Raw genomic sequence first — 11,459 nt, 5'->3', positions numbered from 1 at the left:
CTGACTCGTGGATGTGATAATGCTAAGTAGGGCTGCAGCACCAATAGCATACTGTGGTATTGGTACCACTGTATGTGGTACTACCACAGTGCCTCAAAACAGTCACCTCAGGTGTCCAGCCAGTGTAACTGCTCTGTCTGGTATTCCTAAACATTACGTAACCTCACTAAACTACGTATTCCGCCTTAAACGGTTAAACCTAACCTTATTCCTAACCTTAAAACTTACAAAACGGTGCGAAAACCTCACTCTAAACATACGTTATTTCTAACCTTATTCTCAGTAAAACAAATACAAGAACCGTCCCACTGAGCAGCATGAGGTCGGCTGAAAAAAAGAAAGAGGGCCGGGCGAGCGTGTTTTAAGGTTACCTTAAAGGACACAGGCCCTCATTATTCATACTCACAGTAAATGTGTATGCCCAAATCTTTTCATTTATAGTAAATGTGTCATATAATTATGGTCAGGAGTCTATGAAATGAAAAGACATATTTCTGTTGTGATTTGTGCTAATCAATCATATTAGAAAGAGGAACATGTTTACATAACAAATATCAGAAAGCACAAGGATCCTATAGTAGGCCTACATACATGGTCTGTCCATACAGTACCTGCCCACAGATTAACACCACTTTAACAGGGTGTGTGCACGATTCATGTGGACAGCCTGCAGCAAGCTTAACACTTATAGCGCCATTGTCCGAGATATCCGTCAATTAAAGCTCATTATTTAAAAAAAAACTCAACGCCATTGCCGTAGATCAATGGCAATTGCGCTTTTATAGCGCTTTTGATCGATCGAGTCATAATGCTACTTATGTTAGCGTAAGTAGCATTTATATGCTATTAGTGCATGTTTTAAAACTGTACACGTTTGCTGCCACCATCATGCTGTCAATAGAGTTGATTCTACTCCCCCACTGTTGCTTCATTATGCCTTATGTGCCTTATGTTATTGTGCCTATGTCTTCAGCCTATCAGAATGCTTGTTACATTACAAAAACGACTTAGGGCCGATTCATACTCCTATTTTAGAGCCGAATAAAAGTCGGTTTGGCTGTAGAGCCTACAATGTGACGTCATTTGAGGTTCGGGGGGGCGGGTACCGTCCTAAAGTCGGCTCTTCGGTGCTACTGAAAATATCTGACGAGCCGAAATCATTTGGTCACTACAGCGCCGAAACAGCGGTAAAATAGGAGTATGAATCGGCCCTTAGACTTAGACTTGGATGTGCAGAGTTGAGATGTCTGGCAACCAGCCGACCACAGAGCTGAGCTGGGCTGGGAGAAGTCACTAGGGTCAATTCCAGAAAGATCTCAATTCGAGGGCCTCTCTGTTCGTCATGCGGGCATGAGAGTTGCTCTGACATGTGGCCACCTTGTCTCACATCACTAGGGGGTCCTGGGAACACTTGAATAATATCATGATAAATATTCAGTCTTCACACCTGTCCTGTAGTGTGCTGTATGCCACTTCACCACTTTTCAACTTATCTTCATATATAATTGGTCCTCCTCACAAATGTTCATGATAAAATACCACAATGTTTTTCAACTCTAGTCTGTGTCTCATAGGAGGGCTGTGGGCAGTTCAGAAACCCATCCACCAGTGACATCATCAGTTAGGCAGATTGTTTTTAAACAAGATTTAAAAAATGTAATATTTATATGGATTCCATTATCGCATTGCAACTTTCCAGGAATACAAAGCCTGCAGTTTCTATTAGCTTATAGCTTAGCTTAGAGTCCTACTTTTCATCAATTCAAAACAATTCCAACATGTTTCAAAAGTATTTCATAAATACATTTTTTATGAGAAAAATAAAGGGAAGCTCCGCACATTCAGATCTGCGCTAGCAAGCAAGCTTTTCGGTCTACTGACCTTCTTCAGGCAAGGTCAGTAGACCGAAAGCTTGCAAAATAAATACTTTGATTGTGCGCAGATCTGAGTGTGCGGAGCATCCCTTTATTTTATCCCTAATAATTATCCCTTTGTGACTCCAGCACCTCACTTACGTTTTTTCAGCAATTTTCTAATTGTATTTATCAGACAAAAATGTATAAAGAACCACCGCTCATAGTATGGTTCTTTATACATTTTTGTCTGATAAATATATATTTTAATCTAATAATTTCCATAAATGAAAAAATAAATTAAGAAGTAATGAAAATAGCTGATCCAAAAGCTAACAGCGAAATATTGTTTAAGTTTAAGTTTGGGTGCTGGGCAAAGGTCTATTGAGCTAAAAAGTTTGGGAACCACTGCTCTAACAGTAACAAGCCACAGCTGATTGAGCTTAACTGTTCACTTAAAGGACAACTTTAGTTTTTTTCAACCAAGGTTCATGTTTTAGGTTATTATTAGAGAAAGTAAAAGATGAGTGTTAATTGTTTTTCATTTGCTGCTCTCTTTCGTTTTAGGGATTTTAGCTGTTTTTGACAGGGGGGCGGGGGCATTCAAGCATGGGGCTAAATATGTATTTTTTTACAAAATATTATGGCGATTTCTTTTTTTATTATTTACTATAGTCCTACTAGACCCCAAGAAATTACATCTGGCCACAGAAGATCACAGGATCTACTGAATGTAAAGGAGGCCTACTAAGGGGAAGCCACACTGTGTCATAGACTCAATATGCAGTTTGACACGTTCAGTAGATCCCGTGATCTTTTGTGGCCAGGTGTAATTTCTTCGGGTCTAGTAGGACTATAGTAAATAATAAAAAAATAAATCGCCATAATATTTTGTAAAAAAATACATATTTAGCCCCATGCTCGAATGCCCCCGCCCCCCTGTCAAAAACAGCTAAAATCCCTAAAACGAAAGAAAGCAGCAAATGAAAAAAAAATAACACATATCTTTTACTTTCTCTAATAATAACCTAAAACATGAACCTTGGTTGAAAAAAACTAAAGTTGTCCTTTAAGAGGCAAACAGCCAACCGAGCAAGTCCACACATGACAGTCCAACAGCACATGAAAATGAATGTCTTGGACCAGTTGAACTACTACCAGGACTACAAAATTCCCTATGTTGTTCAAATGTGCGAGTCCTGCCTTGTATAAAAGCTGTTGTTTAACACTCCATGTATGTAAAACAGATAAACAGTTAAATAAGACGAACACAAGTGAGTTTTCGATTACTTTTGCCACCATCATGAATCATTGCAAAGCCAAACTCCACACAGGTAGGCAACACAGTTTTGGAACTGCTATTTTATCAGTCCAGACGAGTCCATTGAGGATTGTGAATGATGATGTTCGTGATGATTTGTGAATGATGTTCCCGTGCGAGCGCATGGGAATTGTAATAATATGTCAAAGTAATTAGTGCTGCCATATTAATATGCATTTGTATCTGACTTTGCCCCAGCAAAATTAAAGTAGCCTATTCAATTGAACAGCATGCCAAATGAAGCAGCTTTGAACAGCAGAAAGAGAAGGAAAGGAGCTTCACCTGGTTGTGTGCGGCGGTCTCTCCTCTCCCTCCACCGGCGGCGACCCGCAGCAGCTCCGGCAGTTTCCTCCGGCTCAGCACCAGCAGGTAAACCAGCGCTCCCAGCCATACCAGCACCACCGCGGCCACCGCCAGCTTCCGACACAGCCGCTTCATTTCGCCACGAGAAACAGCCGCCGGCGCATTGCCCGACAGATGAATGTCACCGAGAAACACATCTGTCTGTTGTTGTTGTTGTTGTTGTTGTTGTTGTTGTGAGGAGGAAGGGGAAAAGTATCTTGGCGGGTCCAGCAGGCAACTGACGGTAAGTACGAACTGTATCCCTCTGCTTAATATGAGAGAGAGAGAGAGAGAGAGAGAGAGAGAGAGAGAGAGAGAGAGAGAGAGAAAGAGCTCTTGTTCTCCGTCCCCCTTTCTCTCCTTCTCCTACTTGTGTGCACGCGGCGCGCGCGCGTGTGTGTGTGTGTGTGTGTGGAAAGAGCGCAGCAGCAGCAGCCTATACTCAGTCAGCCACCGAGATCTAAATCAGTTCAGTGGTGGTTGAGAAGAAGCTACCTACCTGTTTGTATGTTGTGGGTGTACAAACTTGAATGGACGCAGCGCCACCTAGCGACGTATTCACAATTAAGTCCCACGGGTCGGCACTGCATGCATGCCTCATTTTATTTTATTGCTTATTTTTCTGAAATTACACGTACATTTTGAATGTATTATTTATTTGTGTTAACAAACTGTATTATTTGTATGGTGAGTGCCATATAGTACGGTAGTTCTCTGTTATGTGGCCTCTTGGCATAATCACCATAACATTACAATCACCTGTTCGGTTTGGGCATATAGAAAAAACAGAGGTTAGAGGAGAAAGGAGCTCTTTTCATATTAAAAATAAGTAAAAATAAGATTAAAAAAAAAAAGTAACAACTGAACTCCTAAAGATGCTGTGCACATGGTAGGCTATGTCACCAGTTGTTTTATTTAAGTTATTTGTCATTGTATTGTGTCTTGTGTGTATTGTGTTTATGCAATGACATTATGGACAATTCATTGATAGGCTATTATGGACATTTTATGGACATTTAAAAGGATGACAGCAAATGGCTGTCATCCACTTTCAGTAGAGGGCGTCAGTCCCCAGGTTCATGTATTTTTTTAGTTGCATTGAAATCGCCATAGGAGGATTTTTAGATTGCTTCATATAAGAACTGTGTTTGAAAAATAAACATGTCATCCCGGCCGCTTCACTCATATGGATATGAAGAATCAACTGACTGAGAGAAAACGCTAATGTTACTGCTACTGAATTAGTTACATTTTCGCTAGAAGCAGACTGTATCATAATATATATGAGTGACTGACTGTTGCAAACGATACAGAGACACCTCCATGACAATAACGCAGAGACAGCTTGTTTATTTTTGGACCACAACGCTTATAGTAGACGATATTAAGATCACCACATGTTATTCTCCATAGAGAAATTACTTCCGCGAACCAGGGGAATCGAAGGGATGAGCGAGTTACGTCAGGACTTCGGTGCTCTATAGTTTGCATACAGGTAACAGGCTCAGCTTCATGGTAGAAAGTCAGTGAGGTCAGATATAGTGCTGAATGGCATTGTGTCTTTGGGGCTGTTGGATAATGCTGGCATGGCCATTTTCATGCTTATGCAGTTAACACTTAACCTGACTCTGCCAGATGGGGGCGGTATTGAGTAACCATGTTCCCCAACACTGCATCCATCTGGGATCTCTCAGGGAGTTGAGCTAACACCGAACCGCTCCGTGGTTCGAACCAATCAGCATGAGCAAAGGGCGGGATATGTGCGAAACCGGATGTGAAGCTATAGACACGTCAATATGATTGGTTTTGTTTGCACGCCCACACGGTGATAGACAGACGGTCCCATCCAATCATCTACCAAGTATCTTGAAAAAAAGGAACAGCCCCGTCATCGAATTGGCTCCCGAGATCCCAGATCCCAATAAGCTGTGAAACAAAGTGTAGCAAGCTTCTTGGATCTGGCAGCGTCAGGTTAGTTAACACTCAGGTGTGTGGTGAGAAAATGGGTCTGTAAATTGTGATCATGTGAACGTATGTGCACGTATTTGTGTATGTTAACCTCCTTCTTGTTGACCTACTGCATGATGGCAACACACGTGCATAGTTTGAACATGCAATAAGAGGCCATGATCATCATGTCTAAACTCGCTGCAGGCTGTCCAAAATTAATCCTGTACACACCCTGTTAAAATCCATGACGTGTTAATCTCTGAGCAGGTATGGACAGACTCGTTTAACTAGAATAATTCTCTACTAACAACTTGAAAAGCGAAGAGATTTGGCGTAGAGGGGGATAGGACTGAGCCGAGTGCTTTGTAGAACCCTGGTTGATGAAGTATATGCGTAGGGTTTAAGTAGGCTATCACTATTTATTCTGAGTGTGAATATTGGAGTCGGAAACCACCTGATGACCTCTCTTCCAGGCCAAGGCTTTATCCATTAGAAATGGGATTATAATCGCATTTTTGATGTATTTACAAACCTCTACTCTTGCATCTATCCTTTTACATAGCCTCCTGCACAATTGTTCACTGTTTGTAGTATGCATGGGCATGCAAATCTTGCAGAGATCATTGTAACTGTTGATATATATTTTTTATGCATTCTAGATTCTACATGTTGTACTACATTTTGTTCATACTGTAGCATCTCAATTAGACAATTGTCTAATTGTTTGCACATAGGCTTACTATAGGTTCTGCACTGCTGTCGTACTCTGTACTATATACAAAGTCAATGTTGTAGTGAGGCCTCATCACGCATCATGTTTTTTTTTTTTTTTTTAAGATTTCTTTTTTTTGCGGCTTACGCCTTTTATTGATTTTTGAAGGGACAGACAGTAGGCTGACAGGAAACGGGAGAGAGATGGGGGGATGACATGCAGTAAAGGCCGTGTCGGGTCCGGGAGTCGAACCCGCGGCACACTGCGACTGGATTACCAGTCCGGTGCCCAGACCGTTACGCTACGGCCTGGGCCACGCATCATGTTTTCCAGCATAAACTCCTGTTTCTATTGTGGAATCATATAATATACTGTACATGGCTCTACCCCTGGTCCCTGCACATACTGCTTCTGCCTGCTTGTAAATGGTGATTTATGAACTTAAATATATTCTGCTCCTGCATTCATTCTCAGCTCACCACAGAATAGAGAGCAAGTAATGTTTCAGTGCATAGAGGCCCTTAGTGCAGTTCTCAAACATTGTTGGCTCAGGTCACCCCTTTAAATAATAGGAAATAAGATGGAAATAAAATAGAAAACATTCCCATTCCCTAACCCAAATACACACAGACATGCACGCACACGCACACACACACACACACACACACACACACACACACACACACACACACACACACACACACACACACACACACACACACACACACACACACACACACACACAGAGAAACCACTTCAAAAGTGTGTATCTTAATTTAACCCATATATGGTTTTAACCCCCTTATGGGTCAATGATTACTCTCTCTCAGTAATAGAGGGAATAAAGGCAGTAGGCCTACATAGCCTTTGAAGTTGGTGTGTGTGTGTGTGTGTGTGTGTGTGTGTGTGTGTGTGTGTGTGTGTGTGTGCGTGCGTGCGTGCGTGCATGTCCAATTATGTGCATGTGTGTTTGCTTACTCTCTTCAGTTCTCTTCATCACAGTTGTTTTTCATAAATCATGTTTGTCTGCAGAACAACTTTCTCTCTCTCATTTGTTCCTTCTCTGCTTGCTCTCTAGTGCTTAGTTAAAAATTAATATTTTTTGGCCTTCACATTCTCTTTTATCATCTTTCTGTCTCTCTAAAAGAGAGAGAGAGCTTCTCTCTCTCGATTCTCTCTCTCTCTCTCTCTCTCTCTCTCTCTCTCCGAAACAAGATCGATGTTCCAATCACTGTTCCCGCTTTGTGAATCACAACGCCCAATCAGTGCCACTTCCACACACACACACACACACACACACACACACACACACACACACACACACACACACACACACACACACAGGGGCACCCACACGCTCTCCCATCCACAGCACAGAAATAATTCATTTTTCCGTCATGTGAAATGCAGTTATTGTGCCTCTTTCCTTCTCCTCGCTCTATCAGGAGGTTTTCACATGAACAAGAGGAGAGGGAAATGACTTCTCAGCTCCCACCGAGGAACAATACAATTGTTAACACACACACAAAAACAGTGCACACAATGGTGAAAACCTGAAGCTAATGCTTCAACAATAATGGCGTTGTCTGCAAAACGCACAATTGCTTGGTTTTCACTCGCATATTCATTCTAAATGCCATGTTTGCACTACACGCACAAGTCCTATAGCATTTAGTACAATTATCACATGGAAAAGATTCCAGAGAACCACAAAAAACGATAATGAGTCGTGCCTACATAGAACTTGGCCTTAATGTACAAAGGGCTATCATTTAGAAATGCAAACTTATGTCAAAAAACGAAAATGTATCTGCCCTGAGATGCATGTCTTTTTGAGCTCACTGTGCATATAAACGGTGCGCAAACTCGTAATATTGTCGCTACAAGCCCAGTCATAGAATACTAAAAGGGAGCTGTTGTTTGAATATAACAGAGAAATAATGTAATGTTTCACCTTTGGCATAATGGGTAAGCCCATGATACAAGAGGTTATATTTTTTGAAGTGTGCTACCCCCTCCAATATCTGGCTTTCAGAAATGACGTCATGTGGCAGCCAAGTCTATGGATTTTTAGGCCCTCATTTATCAACGCGATTTACACCAATAATGGGTGTTCGGCGGGGGTGAACTTTAACGTACACCACGCCAAATCTCACGTCTGGTCTGTAGTTGTCGTATAGGGTCCACCAAAATCTCCCGGAGGGGGCGTTAACATATGTGTCACGTGGTAGCGGCCGCCATGTTGGCAGGCATTTCTCGTTTGTTTACAGTCGACCATCCGTGTGCGTTCTAATTTTTAAACACCAGAGGGAGTTCAACGAGCTCGTTCCTGGCGACAACACAGTGAGCCAACACCAGGATGGAAAGAAAAAACGTTGGCCTCGACATACCTTACAAGGACAAGCATTAAATGTAGTCGCATTAGTGGTGGTAGAAGATCGAATCCTCTGTTCAGTCAGTGTGTTCATAGGGGTCGAGACCGTCAATATCCTTGATTTTGTTGAGGTAACGCTCCTTTTCCTCAAAGTTAAGCTTGTCCTTGTAAGCAAGGTATGTCGAGGCCGACGTTTTTTCTTTCCATCCTGGTGTTGGCTCACTGTGTTGTCGCCAGGAACGAGCTCGTTGAACTCCCTCTGGTATTTAAAAATTAGAACGCACACGGATGGTCGCTGACTGTAAACAAACGAGAAATGCCTGCCAACATGGCGGCCGCTACCACGTGACACATATGTTAACGCCCCCTCCGGGAGATTTTGGTGGACCCTATAGGCTTTGTCTGTTAATATTATACATTTGAAAAGAATGTATTTGGTAAAGGCATGTCATATGAAATTGGTAGGATATTTGTACATCGTGCAATTAAAAACAACGTTACAAAAGTTAGATGTTTAACTTAAGTTATATGCTTAAGCTGCTTTTTTTTTGCATTTATACAGTGCTTTGCATGAACGCATATACATGCGAGGGGGGATGTTTGGAGCAGCGCGCTGCCTGTGCTGGAATTTTTTTCATGACATGGAGAGACATTGGAGACTGCTGGAGGTGTAGCTCTGGTGCATAGCCCTAATGCTAGAAATCCATTTCTGGCCAAAGCGCATAGGCCTACAGCGATTTACCAGTGGTCTGGCACCACGGGCCCACGGCATATTAATGTCATCACGCGCACATGTGTGCACGCATGTACACATAACAGCTGATAGCCTATAAGCCTATAGTAGGCCTACTAGTAGACTAGTAGTGTTTATAGCAGTACAGGCTACTTACATAATCAGACAACTTCTTTACTGCGCTGCAGTACTAAAACGCAGGCATCACCAGGCATTGTTTTGTACTGTAGGCCTACAGCAGTGGTTCCCAAAGTGGGGTCCGGGGACCCCCAGGGGTCCTTGGGGCAGTTCCAGGGGGTCCCCAGCTAAATGATAGTTTGGAACCAAATGGGCCCTTATGGGTCTGTAACTCTGAGAGTTAAATTAACATTGATTTTACTATATACATTGGGGTCTCAGAGATATGCCATTAAATGGTGGGTCCGTAGACTATAATGCATGTCAAACTGGGCGTCCTTGAAATTAAACGGGTTGAGAATCACTGCTAGAGCCGTAAAAATCTGCTCTTGTGGGGGTTCCTGGCATATGTTTTCAAATGGGGGTCCGTGGGCTAATTAGTGCCCTTGTCCTTGGCATGAAAAGGTTTGGGAACCCCTGGCGTACGGAACACCACAGAAGCAGTAGCCTACTTAAGGTAAACACTACTAAACAGTTAAACCTGTTGTTATGCAAACAAGTGCCATTTGATTTGGGTACTTGACACGTTGTTAATCTAGGTTTACCGCCATTAAACCTCATCAGACCGGGGGGGGGGGGGTTGATGAGGTCATATCAACATATGGAATGTCAGCTCTATATATGGAGATCTAAGGGTGGCAGCGGGGGCAGTGTCTTAAGTTTACAGGGTTTGATGAGGGCCCAGGTAGGGTCGGGCCTTCATTTTCGGGCCTGTTGAGAACTCTACTAATAACTTTAAGGCGGTTGGACGTAGCGCGTGGAAGGAAAACGTAATTCCAACCAGTTATTTTCCCCTCCATCAGGCGCCCCGGCTGGCCAGGGGGAGGCAGTTTAGAGACCAGGATTACTGCATGTTTTTTGTGAGTGTTTGAGGTCAGATGTAGAGTTGTTGGCCGGCTCCATATGCAGATCTAGGTGATGATCCAGTCTTCTCCATGTATGGCTATCAAGGGTTTGATGAGGTCAGTGTCGTGATCTTCATACTGTATATGGAGACAGCCATATATGGTGGCGTGACGTGTCGAGGCGTGACACTGACGGGAAATACAGGTTTTCATAGTAAACAACAAATTAAGTGGTTTCATGCAGGAAGGATTATATATACATCGCATGGATGCACCTGGGACGTATCCTCAGTGATGTATCCCAAGGTCATCGGGGTTTCGGGTCTCCCAACATCATACCCCTCACTCAGGTGACCCAGCCGGGGTTGATCAAGTCCCGACTTACGTCCCAGTAGCTACCCTTGATCAGTCCCATTAGGGAAAAACCAGGGCCACACAATCTGTTCCTCCTGAACTACTCTGCCGGTACTGGGAGGTACCATGCTGGCGCGTGGAAGGACTAGGCTCTGTGGGTTGACTCCTGTCCGGGCCCCTCCTACGTCTCACCAGGTACTATAATACTATAATCAGTCTCATTAAATTGGAAGCAGTGACCTGTAGTTTGATGCCCGAAACTTGCTGTCCACACAGCAGTTGCTAGAGTGTAGAGCAGGGGGGCAGTCAGACAGATATTTTGTGAAGCCACTAAGGAAATCGGGACTTCCTGAAAGTTCATATAATGGCCTGTTGTGGCGCTGTCATTGGGCCCAAAAAAACCCATAGCTCCATAGACGCCCATGTATTTGGGCCCAACTTCACCTAGACTGTATTACCTTAATAAACATGGTCATGAATACTTTCTGCTTCCAGTCACTAGTTTAAAGTCTCATTTCTCATGTCATAGCCTCGGTACCAGGCTTTCATTTTTGTTGGTGCAAAAATTGAAAGCCTGGAGCAACGCATTGGCCGCTCTGGTCTAAAAGTGGGAGTCAACCCTTCCGGGTGGGCGTCGCTCCAAATTATGTGACGTAGCGCTGCACTAGGGGGGAGAGGAGGGGCCGGGGGTGACGGACAGATCGATGAGATCCAATCAGGGCGTGCGCAAATCTCAGCCGCGCCCCGCCCCTCTAGACCAGAAACCTAACACGTTAGCTCAGGCTACTCATAATATTC

At 43.3% G+C, this 11,459-nt stretch overlaps 1 protein-coding gene across 4 annotated transcripts in view; it reads right to left on the bottom strand.

Moving 5' to 3' along the window:
• Positions 1 to 3,828, bottom strand: part of galnt14 (UDP-N-acetyl-alpha-D-galactosamine:polypeptide N-acetylgalactosaminyltransferase 14 (GalNAc-T14)) — a 137,238-nt gene extending 133,410 nt beyond the window's left edge. For all 4 annotated transcript variants that reach the window (XR_014570788.1, XR_014570789.1, XR_014570790.1 and 1 more), the window contains exon 1: positions 3,457 to 3,828. Coding sequence is in view for 1 of the 4 variants with exons in the window: in XM_083791060.1 (XP_083647186.1) it covers positions 3,457 to 3,612 (156 nt within the window). In the remaining 3 variants the exon portion in view is untranslated. The remainder of the gene's footprint in view (positions 1 to 3,456) is intronic.
• Between the last annotated feature and the right edge of the window lie 7,631 nt (positions 3,829 to 11,459).

Source organism: Protomyctophum parallelum (assembly GCF_964188405.1).
Source record: "Protomyctophum parallelum genome assembly, chromosome: 19".
Classification (NCBI taxonomy): domain Eukaryota; kingdom Metazoa; phylum Chordata; class Actinopteri; order Myctophiformes; family Myctophidae; genus Protomyctophum; species Protomyctophum parallelum.
Note: the sequence above shows the minus strand (reverse complement) of the source record. Positions and strands in the feature narration are given on the sequence as shown.